Below are 22,342 nucleotides of genomic sequence, written 5' to 3'. Positions count from 1 at the left end.
ATCAGTAAAGAAAAAGTAAAGCTGTCACTGTTTGCAGATGACATGATACTATACACAGAGAATGCTAAAGATGCTGCCGGAAAACTACTACAGCTGATCAATGAATTTGTTAAAGTAGAAGGACACAAAATTAATGCTCAGAAATCTCTTGCATTCCTATACACTAATGATAAAAATCTGAAAGAGAAATTAAGGGAACACTCCCATTTACCACTGCAACGAAAAGAATAAAATACCTAGGAATAAATCTACCTAAGGAGACAAAAGACCTGTATGCAGAAAACTATAAGACACTCATGAAAGAAATTAAAGATGATACAAACAGATGGAGAGATATACCACATTCTTGGACTGGAAGAATCAACATTGTGAAAATGACTATACAACCCGAAGCAATCTACAGATTCAATGCAATCCCTATCAAACTACCACTAGCATTTTTCACAGAACTAGAACAAAAAATTTCACAATTTGTATGGAAACACAAGACCCCAAAGAGCCAAAGCAATCGAGAGAGAAAAACGGAGCTGGAAGAATCAGGCTCCCAGACTTCAGACTATACTATAAAGCGATAGTAATCAAGCAGTATGGTACTGGCAAAAAACAGAAATATAGATCAATATAACAGGACAGAAAACCCAGAGATAAACCCACGCACATATGGTCACCTTATTTTTGATAAAGGAGTCAAGAATATACAATGGAAAAAGACAGCCTCTTCAATAAGTGGAGCTGGGCAAACAGGACAGCTACACGTAAAAGAATGAAATTAGAATACTCCCTAACACCATATACAAAAATAAACTCAAAATGGATTAAAGACCTAAATGTAAGGCCAGACACTATAGAACTCTTAGAGGAAAACATAGGCAGAACACTCTATGACATAAATCACAGCAAGATCCTTTTTGACCCACCTCCTACAGAAATGGAAATAAAAACAAAAATAAACAAATGGGACCTAATGAAACGTAAACTCTTTTGCACAGCAAAGGAAGCCATAAACAAGATGAAAAAACAACCCTCAGAATGGGAAAAAATATTTGCAAATGAAGCAACTGACAAAGGATTAATCTCCAAAATTTACAAGCAGCTCATGCAGCTCAATATCCAAAAAACAAACAACCCAATCCAAAAATGGGCAGAAGACCTACATAGACATTTCTCCAAGGAAGACATACAGATTGCCAATAAACACATGAAAGGATGCTCAATATCACTAAGCATTAGAGAAATGCAAATCAAAACTACAATGAGGTATCACCTCACACCAGTCAGAATGGCCATCATCAAAAAAATGTACAAACAATAAATGCTGGAAAGGGTGTGGAGAAAAGGGAACACTCTTGCACTGGTGGTGGGAATGTATATTGATACAGCCACTATGGAGAACAGTATGGAGGTTCCCTAAACAACTACAAATAGAACTACCATATGACCCAGCAATCCCACTACTGGGCACATACCCTGAGAAAACCATAATTCAAAAAGAGTCATGTACCACAATGTTCATCGCAGCACTATATACAATAGCCAGGACATGGAAGCAACCTAAGTGTCCATCGACAGATGAATGGATAAAGAAGATGTGGTACATATATACAATGGAATGTTACTCAGTCAGAAAAAGAAACGAAACTGAATTATTTGTAGTGAAGTGGATGGACCTCAAGTCTGTCATACACAGTGAGGTAAGTCAGAAAGAGAAAAACAAATACCATATGCTAACACATATATATGGAACCTAAAAAAAAAAGTGGTTCTGAGGAACCTAGGGGCAGGACAGGAATAAAGATACAGACTTGAGGACGTCAGGAGGGGGAAGAGTAAGCTGGGACGAAGTGAGAGTGGCATGGACTTATATATACTACCAAATGTAAAACAGCTAGCTAGTGGGAAGCAGCTGCAAAGCACAGGGAGATCAGCTCCTGCTTTGTGACCACCTAGAGGGGTGGGATAGGGAGGGTGGGAGGGAGACACAAGCGGGAGGAGATATGGGGATGTATGTATATGTATAGCTGATTCACTTTGTTATAAAGCAGAAAGTAACACACCATTGTGAAGCAACTGTACTCTAATAAAGATGGTAAAATAAATAAATAAAATTGTTTGGATGTCTTAAAAAAAAAGAGATGACATAGACACAGATTCTATCTCAAGTTATGTACTGTGTCACAGAAATGATAAATATACGTGATTCAAAATAGCAGAAAGTGCCATAAGAGAAGTACAGATAAAGAGCCATGAGTAATCAAAGAAGGGGAAAACTACTACAACTTGGTGGGGGATATGAGCTGTGCCTAAAAGATAAGGGAGGCCGTGACAAAGAGATAACATGTAAAATAGCATTTCTTGGGTAGAAGAAAAAATATAACCAAAATTATGGAAATGAACAAGCAAGGGTGAGTAAGGTTCAGTGAATAATGGAAACAATTTATCTTGGAAGGAGGATTAGGTAAAAAAAGAATAGTAGAAAAATGAGGTTACAGACATAGCCAAACTATGGAGAATCTTGAATGGTAAACTGTATGTTTTTAAATATATTACTTCTAGCCAAGGCCATTACATCCAAATTTCACAAAAAAGAACAAATCACACATTTTAGGTCTATTTATAAGCATACTTATCTAATAGAAGAAAACTTTTTTCATACATAGGAAAACCACACACAAACACACATATAAGAATACTATTCCAAAGACATGAAAAACAACTTCAAGTAAAAACAGATAAGAATCCCCTTCTAAATTTACTGGGTTTTCTCACAGTTACAAATAATGTTAACAGATCCAGATTAATACACAATAATCTGAAAAAATTAACAGAACTGGATAATATCTTTCCGCTTAAGGGAAAGAGAAGCCAAAAGACATGTACTATAATAGCAGGATCGTTCTCTTCAACCTTTAATACCAACTAGTCAACATGAATAAACTGTTAAGATCTCCCTTAATAAAACCTCCCTATGTTCTAGACTAAAATAGAGTACAGACTCAAACAACAAAATACATACAATGTAATAACAAATATGTATGATACATAAACATCACCTAGACCTGAACTGGTAAACAAAATATCAGCTACAAAAATAAATTTTCAGGCAATTAAGGTAATTTGAAGATGGAATAGATATTTGATGATGTAATTATCGTTAGTATTCTTAGATGTGATAATGGCATTATGGTTATCAGGAAAATGTCCTTATTCTTAGAAGTATTTAGCAGTCAAGTCACAACACATGCAGCTTATTTCAAAGGTTTTATTTATTTTTTCTTTTTTTGGTGGTATGTGGGCCTCTCACTGTTGTGGCCTCTCCCGTTGCACAGCACAGGCTCCGGACGCGCAGGCTCAGCGGCCATGGCTCACGGGCCCAGCCGCTCCGCGGCATGTGGAATCCTCCCGGACCGGGGCATGAACCCGTGTCCCCAGCATCAGCAGGCGGACTCTCAACCACTGCGCCACCAGGGAAGCCCAAAAGGTTTTAGATTTAAAAGTATATAAAGAGAAAAAGAGTAAAGCAACTATGGCATAATGTTAATTATTGGACCCATGTGGAGAGTATATAAACGGTCACCATGTTCTTTTTTTCTAACTTTTCTGTAGGTTTGAAATTTTTCGAAAAATTTTGGGGGGGGAACTAACCATTCCAGGCAATGTGAAACCACAGCTTGGAGAAAATTAAAAGACCTGGTTATTCTTTTTTTTATATATAAATTTAATTATTTTATTTTTGGCTGCGTGGGTCTTCGTTGCTGTGCACAGGCTTTTCTTCAGCTGTGGGGAGAGGGGGCTACTCTTCATTGCAGGTTCGCGGGGCTTCTCATAGCAGTGGCTTCTCTTGTTGCGAAGCATGGGCTCTAGGCGCACGGGCTTCAGTAGTTGTGGCACGTGGGCTCAGTAGTTGTGGCTCACAGGCTTTAGAGCGCAGACTCAGTAGTTGTGACTCACGAGCTTAGTTGCTCCGCAGTACGCGGGATCTTCCCAGACCAGAGCTCGAACCCGTGTTCCCTGCATTAGCAGGCGGATTCTTAACCACTGCGCCACCAGGGAAGCCCAGACCTGATTATTCCTAAATTAAGTTTTTCTTTGTGACATTTTCCTGCTGATTTCTTAAGAGCATAAATAATACTCCTTGAACCTGGATGTTCTAGCATTCTTTTATAAAGCTAAAGACTACCAACAGAAATCCTCAAGAAAGAATCATCATTTGTTAAAGCTTCTGCTTTCACATACAGAAACACTGCACTGATGGTCCAAGTGAGCTTCCTGAACAGTATTTTGGAGCAGTAGCTCTAGCCTTCAGATCAAAACATTTTTTAGGATACTTGACCTGTTGGATAAACTCATGAAAGCTATTAAATTTCTCCCCAGAAAAATGTACACAGATCCCAAATCTTGTATACAACTTCAGGTCTCACATATGGCTTCCAAAGCCTATACACGAGCTAAAAACCTTTGCCTACACTTTTCTGAGTGACTCCTGAGAATACTAAAGATGAATAAGGTCGTTTCACGCAGAAAATTTAAATATGCAAGCAATTTTTGTTGAAATAATATTCAACAGCTCTTCTACAGGCACAACACTTCTGTAGTAAACTTTCTGCTTTTATTCGACAGGTAGAAAGATTTTTTTTAATGTAAAAATACAGATTACATTCCCTGCAAATCCAGTTTTCAAACCATAACAAAATGTCTTTCTACGTACCAACTGCGGTACCAATAAACAGCTCGCCTCTGTATCTAGACCACACCAGCCACAATTCCCACCCTCTCTCTTCTTCCTCTCTGCATTTGAAAAACAGAAGACAGTTCCAATCTTAGAACCACAAAACCCATAAAAGGATTGTGGGTAATGTAGTCCTCTGACCACGCGCACCTCAGGAAAGGTAGGGTGATTTACAGAGGCTGCTGAAAAAATCCATTGCTTAAAAAAAAAAAAAAAAAAAATCCATTGCTTAGTTCAGAGGAAGTCAATGCTTCCGGATACCCTAAGCAAGCAAAATAATAATAATAATAACTGACTGAGCTGCAGTAGGAAAACATTCTTCGAACTTCAAGTCCCAGTGTGCTTTGCGTCCCCAAGCAGGGAGTGCAGACTTTGCGCCTGCGCAGCCGGTTTCTTGCGTCCGGAAAGCTGTAGTCCCTGCCTGTAGCTCAGAGACCACGCCGAGGGGACAGCCGCCACCAAGGAGGAAGAGCAAGGGAAGGATGTGGGTTTTTGGTTACGGGTCCCTCATCTGGAAGGTGGACTTCCCCTATCAGGACAAGGTGGTTGGATATATCTCAGGCTACAGCAGGCGCTTCTGGCAGGGCAGCATCGACCACCGCGGGGTTCCTGGCAAGGTGAGGCGCTAACCAGTCCCCCACACTTACTGACCCCGGCTCACTGCTCCCCATCTCCTGGCCTAGCTCTGTGGGACTTAACACCCCAACGGCCGAGTAAACTCATAAAATAGTTTATAATGCTTCTACCTCTCTGTGTACCTTCCTCGGCCACCTGCCCCCGACTCCCTCTCAAACCAAAGGCAGTCCTTCCGAAGCCACTTGACATGCTTGGTGGTAGGTAGTTCTTGAAGAGGAAGAAGCGTGGGCGTAAACTCGCACAAGGCTAGCGTGCTGGGAGGGGACCCCATCTCTTGGCAACTACTGCCCCCACCAAAAGGTGGGAAGATAAACCTTCCTGTCACCACGGAGTTGAAATACTAAAATCAACTAGCAAATTCAGCTTTTTTGCAATTAAGTTTATTGGCATTTGTGCATTCTGCCAGGCTTTGACTGGTCTGAGTTTAAACGTGCATGTTATTTCTGGAGTTTTTTAGTATCTTTCCAAAGGTTTTATTTATGACACCTAAGGTCACAGAAGAACTCGTTTCCAAAATTACCTTACTTTGATCACGTTGGTTGTCCGGTACTTCCCAAGTTAAGCGAGTCCCGTTTTGTTACCTAAATAGCAAAGTACCAATACTATATCCAGCATTATTTTAATGTTTTTTTTCTCAGTGGTTCTCCTCTAAATTATAAATGCAAAATGTAAGTTCTTTGATCCATTTTTCAGTCAGCCATGCAGAGACATTTATCTTAATATATGTGAAAAGAGAATAAGAGCTCACTGCTTATGCAAATCAGCCTCATTTTGGCTGCAAAACAACTAATCCATAAGGAAAACTAAATTTTGAGTAACTGATAATTTGGATAAGTTGAACACTTATTATAGTTAACCTCCTAACTTTTAGAAGAGTACAAAGTGTTTAATTGCTTACATATTCTCTAAAATACTCTGAGAGTTATATGAGCTTGATTACCACTTTTTTAAAAAAGAAATTAATATTGGTTCAAAAGCACAATATCTAAAATGCTAGAAATCAGATGTAGCAAGAGATTGAGGTTAATTCCAAAGAAATACCTGTAGTCTTGCATCATGGAAAAGGGAAGAGAGGAAGGCTGTAGTTTGCACCTGCTCATCAATGAGACATAGGATGGAAATCACAAAAAGTTAAAAGCTGTTCTACCTCAACTAGAGTTGGTGAATTAAGAATTTGGCTTTAAGGCAGACAGATAACTTGAAAACAGAGGGCTGATTTACCACAAATGCACATTTACAGGCCAACAGAAACTTCATGGCCAAGGTATCTCCAAGAGTGTTATAAAATAATATTTAAGACTTCAAAGAACTAAGTTAAATAAAATGCCTTTAGAGTTGTCAGATATGGGCACTTAAAACTGCCATTCTGAAGAATGCCTTAACCCAGGCTTCAATTTCAATGACCAAGTATTAATTACTTACGAGCACGGTTATATAGCATATTTTACTACTCTAGTCTCAACCAAAATGTTTGTTTGGTACACAGCATAATGAGTTATGTACACCATCAAAACAAACCGATGATAAGAAACTGTCATGCCAATACAACAGTTCATGAATCTTTAAAAAAGAAAAAGGTAGCTATAAAAGCCAATATCTCTCTTTTTACTTAAATATACTAAAATATAGGGCAGGAAATTTGGGGAGAAAACGCAATGGCTAATAGTTTGATACCTACTTTTATTTAAAGAATCCATCCTAGCATATTAAAGGAAAGCCTAAGGCACTAAACATTTTCTAAATATAATGTTCTATTAAGAAAACTGGAAAGAACATTATCTTACTTCACATTTTTTATTATAATGGATCACCAGCCTTTTATAAATATTAACTGTCTGACAAACAAGAATATAAAAGGCTACAGAAATATCTAGCAAATTAGAATAACGTAAATGCTATATAGGACTATGTTTTTACAGCAACATATGCTTCTAGTGAGCATATGATCATTACATATGAAACGTGATATTATTAAACAAATGTTGGACTCATTTCCACATACTGCAATGTGACATTTGTAGGAAAAATACCAAACTTACTTTCTTTACTAAATTATGCTTTCTTTTTAGCTTCATTGAACTTTTGTATCTTCCTAAGTTTAATTAAGCATCTCATTTATTTCTACAAAACTGGCCAGTTCTCATCAAATTAAGGATATTTAAATGTGAAAAAATTTTCATATCAGAAAGAATATATTTCAATTTCAAAGAGAAAACATTTTAACACAAGAGATAATCATGAATATTTACTAAATCCCTCACTTTTCTAGATGTAGATCAGAAACATTACTCATTACCCAATGAAAGCACCCATCATGACTCATATTTCACAGCATACTCCAATCCCATTCAGCTTCCAAGACCCCTTCTTCAGTTTCAATACCCCCAAAACACATTTAAGTGCATTTACAAATTTACATTGTTTCCCAATAATATATTTTATTTTAGGGATAAACAGCTTAAATTTTAGAAAATATTTTTGAGTAAATATATCAGTAGTGCCAAGAGTCAATGTCTGTTTCATCCATAAACAGTCACAGGGACAAATCTATTTTCCCTTAATGACTCCCTATATATGCTCTTTGTTTTCTGTTTCAATTGCCACCACCTACATCGAGGACTTTACTACCTCTCCTCCTTTCAACAATTACTACTGAGTACTCACATGTAAGTGGGAGACACCTATGCAAACAACAATACCTGATAAGTGCTTATAAGGGAAATGAATAAAAGGAGCAATGAGAGTTTAGAAGGAGCTGCTGCAAAGTCATCTGGGCAGACAGCCAAGCCTTTATGGAGAGAGTGGTGGGAGGATATCCAAGGGATTCTAAAGAAGGAAACGCATTCCACACTGGGAACTAGTATATCCAAAGATGTGAATGTCTGTAAAAGTTATAAATAATTCATTACAGCTTGAGAGGGAAAGTGGTTAAGAAATGAGGTTTGTAGTTAACTCATGCAAAATAATTATTTTATCCTGTACAATATTACAACCCTGAAAAATTAAAAGCACAGAAGTGAGTGGCCCAATTTTTGCACCAGAAAGTCAGTCTAGGGCCAAGTAGAGAACAGTCTGGAGGCAGGCAGCGAAATCCCTAAGGAGACAACTGAAGGATGAAGAGAAACCAGATTCAGAAGATAATCAGAAGATAGAGCTACCAAAAATTGGTGACTAGTCTGGTGAAAGGGGAAGGAAAGAAAAGGTGGAATGAAGAACTTGTCCCCTCCACCACTAACATTTCTTACGCACAGTCTACCTCCTTCGCACTTGAACGTGTATACTATATACTTTACCACACCCATCTTCCCAAAGCACTTCTTTTATCATGCCAGTCACCTACTACTCAAGTGCTACAGTAGCTCTTCACTTCCTTTTTCTCCCAAATTTCAGTGGCGGCTTCTTTTCCATTGACCCCCAGTTTCAACTCCAATCTCAAGTCTAACTCTATCCTATTTCTCCAGTTATGTTTCTGAGTCATCTTCCATACATGGAGGACCCTCTGCTAAAGTCAGACACTTGGCCTGGTATAATCTTGCTTCTAGACCCTCACTCATAAATCTTGAGTCACAGTGCCCTTTTGCCAGAATTTTGTCTTTCTTTCTGACCACCCAAGACTCAGAATTCTTACTGCACTTAATAAATAGTATACATCATAGCTCTTAAGTATTCTCTACCTATTTCACATGTTAAGTTCATATTCCAGAATTACAATATAAGCTCTTGAAAGCAGGAATCAAGGTTTTATCTTCTCTATAGCCCAGAATAGGTATTCAATAAATAGCTCCATATTCACTTTGATATTGAAGGTAACATGGCAATAGCTACATGACCCACACCAATATATGTATCCTCACTTTAGCATTATCTTAAATAGAAAATAAGTCAAATATAAATGTCCAACAATACAAGAATGTTTAAATTATAGTTGACAGTAGAATATTATGCAACTATTAAAATGGATGAGAAGACAAACAGTAAAATATAATTAAATAAAAAACATAATCCAAAATTCCATGCGTTCCGTGATTATGAATTATCTATACAAATGGACAAAGACTAGAAGGAAATAGCAACAAGGATGACACAAATATCTGAATGATGTAAGTTCGCTATGTGCCACACAATAGGCATACAAGTAGGTAAAATTGTGGCTTACAACTCAACTTTCTCACTAATGATAACATGTCAGTAGACACAGACTTTGGCACCAGGTAGGAATTGTATTTGAAAAAAAAAAAAAATGCAAATTCTTAGACTGCTCCATACCTACAGAATCAGGAACTACCTCCAAGTAATTCTGATCTACACTTAAGTTTGAGAACCACTTCCCAATAGGAAAGCACCCTGGCATGTCATGTTTTGTTCCTCAGTGAAACTATAGCAATCTTTTTTTCCTGAAGAGAAAAAAGTGATCAGAACATTTATTTATAATTGCTTCTTCCTTTTGCTTTTCATTTTAGATGAGCCTTAGTCACATGTGTGTGTTTTTTAATATATCAATTCTAAGTGAACATAATATACCTATTATATACAAATTAAAGAGAATCTTTTAGAAAGGCCAAGATAATTTGGATAAGGTAGACTCTCTTAATTCATTTTAAAATTTATCATAAAAAATAAGTACTTTTGAAAAAGTGTTTAGTATGAGCCAACAAAGTTAAAATATTCCACGTCAACAGTAAGTTGCTAATGCTCAGTTATTGAACTTTAATTCGGGAAAAAAAATATTTTTTTTTTTTACTTTTTTAAAACAGCCCGGAAGAGTTGTGACTCTTGTTGAAGATCCTGCGGTATGGTATAATTATTCTTTTTTGTATAGTCTTTAATCATAAAATGTTAAGATGTTTCTCAGTTTTAATAATCAATGAAATTTTATTAGCAGTCATCACAGACAATTTGAACTACACTGAGTCTAGAATTCCTCTCTGTATTTGTTGTATTTCTTTTCATCTGTTGGGAAAAGCTGGAATACAGAATTCAAGGTAGACAACAAAAAAAACGATGCCATATAGTCTCATTTTTCCTTTCTTGATGAGTTTATTGACTGAGAATTTTGTGGTCTCCTTTGAAATTAATGGAGCCTGCCCTCAGACAGACTACCACCAAGAATCAAATGAAACCCTAAAGCTTTCCTCTCATTTGCTAGGATTCTAATATTTTAGCAAAAATCCCAGTCATGAACTATCACTTTCTTTACTGCCTAATTTTATCAAGAGCACAAGAGGTTTTTTAAAAAGTTTAGAGCACTAGAAAACTTTTATTTACCTGGTAGTTCTCTGTTTCTTAAATATTTTCAATCATTTTACTGACATTCAAATTTTATATTATGAAGTTAAATATTTAACTTTAGAAAGGACTCTGATATATAAAATCAAGCAGCTAGCAACAGCAGATGAATGGTGAAATTATGAAACGCTTTCATAACTTACATTAGGAAAAGCATCTATAAAAATGGCTTCAAACTGGTAAAACTCCTAATTAGAGTTAATAAAACCACTTTGTTTCTACAGAATGTTAATTTATTCAAGATGCTTAGCAACCTAAAGTTTAATAATCAAGTTAATAATTAAAGGTTGTCAAGAAACTAGAAAATCTGTTACAAACTATAAATCTTGCTTATATCACAGATATTTTATTAATACTACAAAGAATCTTTGCAGCTGAAGTACACTGCTTTTACTGACACTGTTCATGGGCTCTCTTGACAAAGAGGTTGCCATTTAGTATTCTGGATGGAGTAATTTACAAAGGATATTTGAAAGTTTAGGCAGTGAAGAAATGAACAGATAAATGAACCTATCGCCTTAATAGTTGATTACTTTATTACAGAGCTTTTAAAATACAGAACACTTTCTGCAAATAAGGGAACACCAAATATATAAGTGATACTCACCTCCAGCTGAAGGGGGTTGGGGGTCAAACCCCTCCCAGCCAGCACGCCAACACTTATATCCAGAAGCCCTGAAGTAGGCTTCAGGGTGGCTACAACACTCCCTGAAGCAGTTTGGAAACTGCTGCCCCTATACCATCAGTGAAATGTTTATGGATTTAAAGCTTTAGAACTATATTTAATGACTAAATGAAGACCTCGTATTTTAATTTCAGTCCCATTAGTTAAAAGACATAATTTGAAAAACTTAAACAAAGATAAATATCCTGGTATACAAGGAAATCATTTATTCAGATTGAAGAATGTAAAATGCTGATTTCCTTTACTGTTTAGAATATACCTGTTTGGTGCACATTAAGTGAAGCAAAACTGCACTGATTTCTAAGAATATACAAGATATTTTCTTACATCATAATATATCTTCACCTATTTTAGCCTTGTAAAAACTATAATATATTCTTTTCATTTTTCAACAGGGTTGTGTATGGGGTGTTGCTTACAGACTGCCAGTAGGAAAGGAAGAAGAAGTAAAAGCATACCTTGACTTCAGAGAGAAAGGAGGCTACAGGACCACAACAGTCAATTTTTATCCAAAAGATTCCACAACAGAACCATTCACTGTGTTGCTATATATTGGAACATGTGATAATCCTAATTATCTTGGTCCTGCACCTCTGGAAGACATTGCTGAACAAATTTTTAATGCAGCTGGTCCAAGTGGAAAAAATACAGAATATCTTTTTGAACTTGCAAATTCCATTAGAAGCCTTGTGCCAGAAGATGCAGATGAGCATCTTTTCTCTTTGGAAAAATTAGTAAAGGAACGTTTAGAAGGAAAACAGAACTTCAATTGCTTAAAAAGACCTAACTGACTTTTCCCAACAAGCAGAGCTTTTAGTCTTCAGAGAACAGCACAATGGCATTATGATTTGTAAATGTGTTTACTTGAAAATCTTAGTTGTGTTTAATGTTGTAGTCAAGATATCATCTAAATTTATAGTTTAATTGCAAGTGGCCTGAAACACATACATATTCAAGATATTGGGGTATAGTTAAAGAAAAAATTTGTTTCAATAATATAATGATTTTCCAGCTATGTGATATTAAATACTTGCTCATGAGAAGTGAGTTCTTTAGAAAAATATGATGAAGGACTCAGTTCAGAACTTGTTTTTACCTGAGTAAATATAATTCTGTTATTTCATACCACAGTACTATTTTGAAGTTGTAGAGAATTAAACCAAAAGACCAGTAAATATAATAAGGTTATACCTTCAATATATTCCCATATATCAACTCTGTAATCATGGTTTAAAATAAATAAGCTTAAAATAACATGTAATTAGAAACGTATGGTAATATAGATAAGATTTGGGCCTTGAATGTGAATCTCCTTATTTAGGTATTAAATGAAATCCTTTCCAATTTAAGCCAAAATATGCATTTTAATATAATAATTTCCTTGGAATTATAATGTACTATACCTCTCCATTTTTGAATAAATGTATTTTACTACATGGAAAAAACCCTTTCAGCAAGAAAAGCACAAATTATACAAATCATGTCTACTAACAATGTCATCTAGTCTGTCACTCACTTTGTATTAATCTTATACTGAAACTTAAAAATAAAAAAGATGGGCTATCTGATATTACAAATTAACAGAAACATACAATGAAAGTTTGCTGTTTGAAATGGTGTTTAGAATTGTAATTTTTTAAAGAAGTGGTATTACCTGATCATTTGCTACACAGCTTTTTTTTCCCTTCTTACATCTTGTCACCCAAAGGTATCCACTAAATAGTGTTGATGATGCTACTCAAGTAGGAAGCATATATGTGCATTATTAACTCATGTAAAAGTAACTTTGATGCAAACTAATCAGATTATTTCTTATTATAGGTGATATCCTTCTCAACAGGACATATCGTCTCTGTTATATAGTCAACATGAAAAGAATTTCAGTATCACATTAAGTCTAATGTGAAACTAATAATTAGTACAGAAGTTTGTCATGTAAAATGAAATAAAGCTGTCCTACATAGTAGGAACAGTAGTCCTTTTCAGGTTTTTTTAAATCTGTTAACACATTACTTGATAATTTACTCAGTTACATAACTATTTTAAATATTTTCCAACATGTTCAATATTAGTTTTCTAGAAGGCATTTCACTTGTCCTGTACAACAGGAAGAATACTAACATTCATTAATGAATACCTCATAAGGATGTACTAGGCAATATACATACAGAATCATCCTCTGAGCATGTTTCCATAGTAACTTGCACACAATTAACACATCTAGTAAGCAGCAGAAGTCCATGTCTCTGCTAAAGCACAAGATCTTTCTACAATATATTTAAAAATCCACTTGAATTTAACTGTCTTTACTAACCTGCATCTCTTTTTCAAGAGGTAAACAAGATTTAACTTTTTGTGTAACGACATAGTACGTGACTTGTTACGTAGAGATGTTAATTTTGATAGATGCATACAGATTTCCACAAATATAATGAGTCTATCCAAGATTCACATGCCATAGCTCAGAATCACATAGGTGTATTCAGAGATACAGCCTTAGTGACTCTTCTACCATTTAATATATAACTATGTTATGAAATATCAAGGGAGAGGGATTACTTTGTGTTCCCCATTTATGTGTCTTTCTAGACTCTCAGTTAGAAGTTAATTAGAAAATACACATGTGGTATACCATCAACATTTATAGGGAAGCCATGATCCAAATAGCCCAGGGACAGGGACCTTTCATTTTCAGTGGGATGGAGAGAAACATGACTAAAATGGAGAAGATAAACAATACTGAATTAGAGAGAAGCTACGGTTTGGAGCCCACAAGCTAGTAAGAATCATAAAGGTACTAAGTTATCTAGAGCATAACATTTTTGTTAGCAAAACTGCAAGTCTCTTTATAGCCCTTGGACGTCACTTTCAAAACAGTCTCATTCTGCCCTCATCACACACACATAACTCAGACTCTCATTCCTCAGAGAATAAATCTTATTAGCTAGGTGTTCAGTTTTAGGAATTTAAGAAAAGTATGAGTGTAAACCCTACATATAGAAAATAAACCTTTAATGTAAATCTCTAATGGAGTAGATTTTTTAAAGTAGGTCTTTCTACTCCTACTCCAAGCCACTATTATATTTCCTTTCCCCACTCCCAAACAAATAACACATTCACTCTTCAGTCTACCAAGAACTGTAAGCACAGTCTAGATACCACCTGCATACATAAAAAGTTATCACTTAGGGAAACGAAGGTTGCTGTGATGTCAACTCTGAATATTTGAAAGCATGAAGGTGATCTATTCCTTCAAGACTGATTTTAAAACATTTTATAGTCAACATTTTATTCTATTATATTAGATTTCTCTTTTCCATAAAAACATATCTTTTTAAAATTATAACTTTGGAAGAGTTGTGAATATAAATGTAAGCATCATCCTCCTATAATTTACATCCCTGATTCTAAGTCAGTTATATGATAAATGTGCTTAAAATTCCCTCTCATCATATCACGTCGAAATCTACGTATCAAATAGGGTATTCCAATTATGCCTATCTTTTTCAACAAAAATACTGTGACTATATTTTCTATGAATTTATTCAGCTTTTAACAATCTATTTTTATGAATTTCTAAAACTTTAAAATAAACTCACCCTAGGCACACATTAAAAATTCAACGATTAGCAAATGATTTTTTAATCCTGTGGCTACTGTTCAAAGAATCTGAACTCCTGAAAACGTACTAAAATTATTCTTCTAAATGTCAAATTTACATGATGAAAATTAGCTTTACTGAATTTCAGGGTTGTTTAATTCTTCTTAATGTTCATTTTACCTTTCTAAAGTATTATATAGTTCAGTACCAATTTCTGGGTAGTTTTATTTAACTGTACTGAACCTCCCTGTCTTTATAAGTGGTTAGCCAATGCACATACATCTGGAAAAGCCACCACTTAACCCTACAATTTCTTTCACTCTTCTAGCTTTCCTATCCTTTGCAGGAATTTTTAAACTACAGTGTTCTATTTCCTTATCAACTCATTTCAGTGTCCCTCCAATCTAACTTTACTCTGCTGTACTCTACCCAATCAGTGCAGTCTCAGGTCTCCAATGACTCCTTTCTGATTCAACCCAAAGATCTCAGTCCTTCATTCTTCTTTACAACTCTGACACATCAGACACTAGTGACCGTATCACTAAGACCAAAAAAGCAGAACATTTCGTTGCATTTCTATTTACATCTTTGACTACTGTTTATCAGATGCACAAACTCATCGAACCCTAGGCTTCAATTACCATCTTTATTTAGAAAACTTCCAATCTCTAGCCTACTTCCTCAAATTCTTTACAAATCTATACATCTTATATGTAAGGTACTTAGTGTATTAAAAACATAATTCATCTCCTTTCCCAAAGAAAACTTTTGTCCCACATTACTTCCCTGTACATGACACACATTAAATGTTGAACAATGGCAGAACAGAAAATACAACAAACAAGTTTAAAATATCACCAATTCACAGGCTTTTGCAGAAAATATTTTCACAATTTTTACAAAATGTAGTTGTGTTCCTTGTTTATAATAAATTTTAGCATTTTATTTAAAATTTTATATAATTTTATATAACTCAAAGCAAAGTGAGCAGGGAAGCCCTGAAGCCTATCTGTGATATGACTTAAAAGGTTATGTGTCGGTAAGACCTATCCTTCAAGTATGAGCTGCAACGTTTCTCAACTAAAATAAGAACCTTATAATACGGCAAGAGCCAAGAGTTTCTTATACCTTCTGCTTGCCTCCAATCTTATTTCTTCTTTCCAGCACATTCTCTTCTCTGTACTCAGAATTATCTTTCTAAAATATGAAACTAATCTAGTCAGTAATCAAAATGCCTCCCAGGGCATACAAAATAAAGTTCAAATTCTTTAATCTGGTATTCAGCTACATACAACCTGGTGTCAGCATATTTGTCACATTTCACTTCCCACTAGTGCACACCCCCCATGTTCCAGTCACACCATCATCCTCAACCATTAAGACCTAGCAAAAAAGAGGGACTAATGATAGGTGGCAAGCAATCACTATGCAGCAAGACTACTAAGATAAAAAAGATAGCTCCCAGCTATCAAGAACCACATTTGGTGGAGAGACACACAAGCAAGCAAATCAATGTTACTTACCAGAAAGGCTGGGACATAAGATCAGAGAAAGCTGCACAGAAAAAAATAAATTGTTGCTCATGTATCAAAGAATAGTAGTTAACACTTATGGAGCACTTACTGTAAATGCCAAAATCTATTCCTAGTACTTTACACATATTATTCCCCAATGAGAGACAAAAAGAGCTTAACTTAAACAAACATTAATAATAACTATCATTGAATACTTACAACATGCCAGGCACTGTGCTAAGCACTAAAAAGGAACAAAATGGAATTAAGGTCTTTAATTTTGGGGGGAAAAAAAAAAAACACAGTGAGAGATGGCAGGTTTTTCATTTTGTACCTCCACTGGTAAGTTTTAACCCCAATGAGATTCTTTCCTGAAACAGGACAAAGTTAAAAGAATTTTTTAAAAAGATTCATTTAATTACCCGTGTTCTAAAGTCATAATTTTTAAAAATTTAAACAGATGTATGTTTTGCCCAATATTCTCAACAACATTGATTGATTTATTCAACATATACCTATCAATTACATACTTTGTGTAAGACAAACTAAGCATATGCATTTTCTTCCACTTCCTAGCAAAATCCCACTGAAGTGCATTCATGCATTCTAGAAGGAGAGCAGATGGGATTATATTGAGGATTAAGCCAGTGCAGAGAAAACCACAGTCTAGAACAAACATGCAGATGCACCGATATGCATGTGTACACACAAGAAAGCTGCAGCCATGCAGAAACCTTTCCTGCCAGCAGAGTGTAAAGAAATACCAAACCTAGATACAGCAGAAAGGGGCTGTAGGACAAAAATTAGGATTCTTACAATATGTATATTAGATAGCCAAGCCAAACCTTTTATCTTACTCCTTTACACACAGAATGTCTAGCAGCAACAATGCTGGTTTCCAGCTAAAACCACAACTTTTTTTTTTTTTTTTAATTTAACAATCTACCCTGAAAGCATTAGAACATCTTCATGCTCCACAACAAAGCCTTCCTTACTTGGGCATAGGGTGGAGGGAGAAGAGGAAGAGGCAGCTGTTTTCCTGCGTTTCACCCATGGACTCTAAAGTGAGGCACAACAGTTGATACCCTGCTCACTTACAAAGAGTTCAAGAATCCTTTGTTTTTTTTTTTAATTTTTGAGGAAGAGGAAAAGCAAAAGCACAAAAGGGTAAAAATAATCAACTCACCTTAAGGAAGCATAGCTTTTAAACTTATAAATGTTTAAAGTTTGTAAGTGCTATCCTCAAAGAAATTCATGAAGACACTGCATCTATTAAAAATGAGCAACTGGAAACTATGGAAACAGGAAAAAAAAGAAACACTGACGAAAGATATTCAAAAAGGAGAACTGATAGTCAAAGGAAATAGATCTCTTGAATTGATCTTCCACATTACCTAATTTTTTTTGTCTTTTTTCTCTCTGTTTGGAAGAATCTATCTAAATGGTATTCTGAATAGAAAAGAGAAAATGAAGGAGAACAAAATTTAATAAGTGAACAAATGGGACTCATGGAGTGCAATGAAGGATAAATGAAAAAAGATCCACATCTAGAAAGAAATACTCTCATAAAATATGATAAAACCAATGATAAAGAAAAAGAGTCTAATAAAACATTCCAGAGGAAAAAGTATATTACTTGCAAAAAAGAAGCAGAATCAACTGGCTTTAGTATTCTCGTCAGATATACTAGATGGTAAAAGGCAAAGGAATGATGTCTTCAAAGTTTCAAGCAAAACGAAATGATTGAACTATGAATTCTATTCACAAACTATTAACTGAGAAGGCAAGATAAATACATTTGCATATTATAGGCCTGTGAAAATTAAATTACCTGCTTTATATCTTTTCCCAAAAAAATTACTTCTAATTAGGTATACCCCAACAAGCTGGGAGGGAAATGTGAGATAAGGAGGACACGGAATAACATAAAACAGTAGATTTAACCCAGGAGAGTTACCAAAAAAAACCAAACATAGATAGATGGATAGACCCAATATAGATAGGTAGATATGCAACAGACTTGGAAAGCAGCTAGTGTAAATTAGAACAAAGTGTTTGAGAGCTCAAAATATATCTTCAAGGGCTGCCCTGGTGGCGCAGTGGTTGAGAATCTGCCTGCCAATGCAGGGGACACGGGTTCGAGCCCTGGTCTGGGAAGATCCCACATGCCGCGGAGCAACTGAGCCCGTGAGCCACAATTACTGAGCCTGCGCGTCTGGAGCCTGTGCTCCGCAACAAGAGAGGCCGCAACAGTGAGAGGCCCGCGCACTGCGATGAAAACTGGCCCCACTTGCCACAACTAGAGAAAGCCCTCGCATAGAAACGAAGACTCAACACAGCCATAAATAAATAAATAAATTTAAAAAAATATATATCTTCAAGAACAAAATGGATTCATTTTAGCAAATATAGGACTAATTTTAGGGAGCTAAAAGGACACTTTAAGTGGCAGAGGATTAATACAATTACATTTCTTTCTCTGCAGTTCCAATTACACCTTTTGATTTTATACTGACTTGTACTTGCATAAGTACAATATTGTAAAGTTTATAGGTTTTCAATGCTTGAGAATCAACCTATAAACAAAGCACAGAAAAACTGAACATAAACAGAACATAGATGTTATAAACATATAGTAGTAGCCAACTGCAGAAGCAGTGAAAATGATAATAAAAGCTAACACATATTACATATTTAATATGTAATTAAGGCACTATGCTGAAAAAGCCTTACATGCAATAACTCATTGATTACAAAATGGCAACACTGAGAAGTGGCCAAAAGAATGGATTCAGGAGCAAGACTGTTTGGGTTTGATATCCAGTTCCACTGCTTACCAGTGTTATGACCTTGGGCAAGTTGCCATATTTTGTCAATATATTTATTTCATTTTAAGACTTCTGAAATTGAGATGAGTCTTACACTAGATGGCATGTCATAAATATAATTGGTAGTGGTTATTTTCTTTGTTAGTAGTACAAAAAAAAAATAGTGAGCCCTAGAATCAATGGCAAAGGGGAACTGCTATAGTTTTAAACAGACTTTAAATTGGGATTGACATATATATACTATATATAAAATAGAAAACTAATAAGGACCTACTGTACAGCACAGGGAACTCTACTCAATACTCTGTAATGGCCTATATGGGAAAAGAATCTGAAAAAGAGTGGATATATGCATAACTGATTCACTTTGCTGTACACCTGAAACTAAAACAACATTGTAAATCACTATACGCCAATAAACTTCTTTTAAAAATAAAAATAAAACAGCCTTTATGACAACAATTAAATGCAAGGCATGCCCCTGATTGGATCCTGAATGGGGGGAAAAAAGGCCAATAAATGGTGAAAGTTGAAATCATTGCTATATTTCTAAGATGTGATAGTATACATCTTTGGTTATAGAGGAATCTTTTTATTCCTAGTCATTGATTTTTTTCAAGGTTCAGGCCAGCTGTCTTGTAGAATGAGCCACATTTTTTGTTTGATAATTTTCTTATACCCAGGCTTGACAAGAATACTACACAGGTATTGTTATATATAGGTGTTGTACACATGAAGTTTTAAAAACTCATTCTTATATAAAATTCTTAACAGAAAATCCTTAGGAAAAACCGTAAACAAAAATATAAAGCATGGAATTAAAAAAAGAAACATTCTAGCTTGATTTGAAATCAAATTTCCAATCTCCTTTCTTTTTCCTTGTACCTAAGAATTGAGTATGTACAATATTCACATTTGCACCTGGATATTTGCTGGCATTCTGTCACCTGTGAACATGATGTATTTTAACCAAAAATCTCTGAAGGCCAAAACTTTTCTCTTCATTTATTTTTCCCAAAATGTGTATCCCAGTCCTCTTAAGTCTTCTTGTTACCACAGAGTAAATTATATTTAAAGGAGTGACTGGAGGGGAAAAAAGATCAATATTGGAAATTAACAGAAATGGTCAATTACTATCTTAGGCAGCCTCTGGAGTAATTAGTGTTAAACAACCTCATTGCATACCAGCTGTTAATTTGAACAAATGTCTTTATTTTTATCAGTTTTTGCCCTTTATATCTCTAAATGAGAAAGTATTATAGAGATATGGGATAACTTTTAACTCAAAGCCCAAGTGGTTGGTTCTCATTTCTGTCTCAGAAAAATTTCAACTGGAAAAAAAAATTTAAAGTTTTATTCAACCATATTTTATAACATGGCACAGATATACAATTTTATACCTGTATGCGAATTATATTAGAACATATTAACCTCTCTTGTGTTTCAGTTTCCTAATCAGTAAAATGAGGAAACAATAAAATTTAACTTCTGAGGTTATTACAAGGAATAAATCAATTATATAAATTTGTATCTATAAAGCGCTTAAAATAGTGCCTGGACACATCTATTAAATGAATGAAATACATAATAAATCTCAATCTTCATAATAGTTCTTACGTCTCACATTTGTTATTTTCTCCATTTTAAAGGTAAGAAAACTGAGCTCTAAAGAGGTTAAGTAACGTGCCCAAGGTCACACATGTAGTAAGTAGGATCAGAATCTCACTAGCCTAACTCTTGAGCCCCTGCTCCTAACCACTTCACTATTCAGTTGTACAGAGTTTGCATATAGTTATTCAGCCATTGCCTTATTATTAGAAAATCAGATATCCAGGGTTTTTTTTTGCCATTATAGCTAATGCCACAATGAATTATCTTTATACATACATCCTATGTGTCAGGGCTTTTGTATTTAAAGGAGAAAGTCCAAAAAGTAAAATCACTAGGCCAAAAGGTTTGCGTATTTTTAACTTTAAAAATTACTAATTTTGGGCTTCCCTGGTGGCGCAGTGGTTGAAAGTCCGCCTGCCAATGCAGGGGACACGGGTTCGTGCCCTGGTCCGGGAAGATCCCACATGCCGCAGAGCGGCTGGCCCCTGAGCCATGGCCGCTAAGCCTGTGTGTCCGGAGCCTGTGCTCCACAACAGGACAGGCCACAACAGTGAGAGGCCCACGTACCGCAAAAAAAAAAAAAAAAAAAAAAACTTACTAATTTAAAAAAGTTTATTATAGCAGGTCTATCTTTCCTTTTACAGTATCTGGATTTCCTGTCTTACTAAAAAATACCATCCCTACTCCAATTATATGAATATTCTCCTAATTGCTTCATATGGAAATATCTTTAACTCATTTACAATTTACTTACTTTTTTTTGGCAGCGCTGCCTGGATTACAGTCCCCTACCAGGGATCAAACACGGGCCCTCAGCAGTGAAAGCGTGGAGTCCTGACCACTGGACCACCAGGGAATTCTCACAATTTACTTTTTATGTAATTTATGATAAGGTGATCTAGTTGGTTTTCCTATAGATGAATAGCAAATTCCACTATCAGCATTTATTGATTAAAACATCCTTTTCCCACAAAAGTGAAATGACACCCTTGTCACATATTAAATTCCTTATGTCATTCTCATACTCAAACCAAATTATTTTTGATCTCTATGTCTTGGGTTCATGCTCCTTCATCCACTTAGAATAGGCTTCTCCCAGCCCTGTAAATCCAATTCCTACCATCCATTAAGGTCCTATACAAATGCCGAGACTATTTTATTGGTTTCCACGCTTCCTTCTTCTCATCCCTTGCTAGAGGTAATCACCCCCTCCTTTGAATGTCTGCAATACTTTATCTGCACAGTACTTCTCTAACAACGCTTCTCACTTTTAATATAATTAGTTATTTACAAGTCCTGTCTCCCTTCTTAGGTGGTAATATTTTGGTGGACTTGATCTATATCTAAGTCATTTTTTTTTATATCTAAGTCATTTTTATAGCACCCTTAGTACTTTGGACAGTGCTTCCAAACCACATTTATTAGATGAATAACTGCACAACTTTCTTAATCTCC

General features: G+C 35.4%; 2 protein-coding genes across 3 annotated transcripts in view; one reads left to right on the top strand and one right to left on the bottom strand.

The window, feature by feature from the left end:
• Positions 1-22,342, bottom strand: part of ASB3 (ankyrin repeat and SOCS box containing 3) — a 137,486-nt gene that overhangs the window by 54,475 nt on the left and 60,669 nt on the right. The window lies entirely within an intron of this gene.
• CHAC2 (ChaC glutathione specific gamma-glutamylcyclotransferase 2) lies at positions 5,158-12,991 on the top strand. The gene is made up of 2 exons (XM_065891580.1): positions 5,158-5,343; positions 11,729-12,991. The coding sequence occupies exons 1-2, from the start codon at positions 5,209-5,211 to the stop codon at positions 12,122-12,124; spliced, it is 531 nt and encodes a 176-aa protein (XP_065747652.1). The 5' UTR covers positions 5,158-5,208; the 3' UTR covers positions 12,125-12,991.

This window comes from Phocoena phocoena, chromosome 14, assembly GCF_963924675.1.
Source record: "Phocoena phocoena chromosome 14, mPhoPho1.1, whole genome shotgun sequence".
NCBI classification, from domain to species: domain Eukaryota; kingdom Metazoa; phylum Chordata; class Mammalia; order Artiodactyla; family Phocoenidae; genus Phocoena; species Phocoena phocoena.
This window is presented reverse-complemented; position numbering and strand designations above follow the sequence as displayed.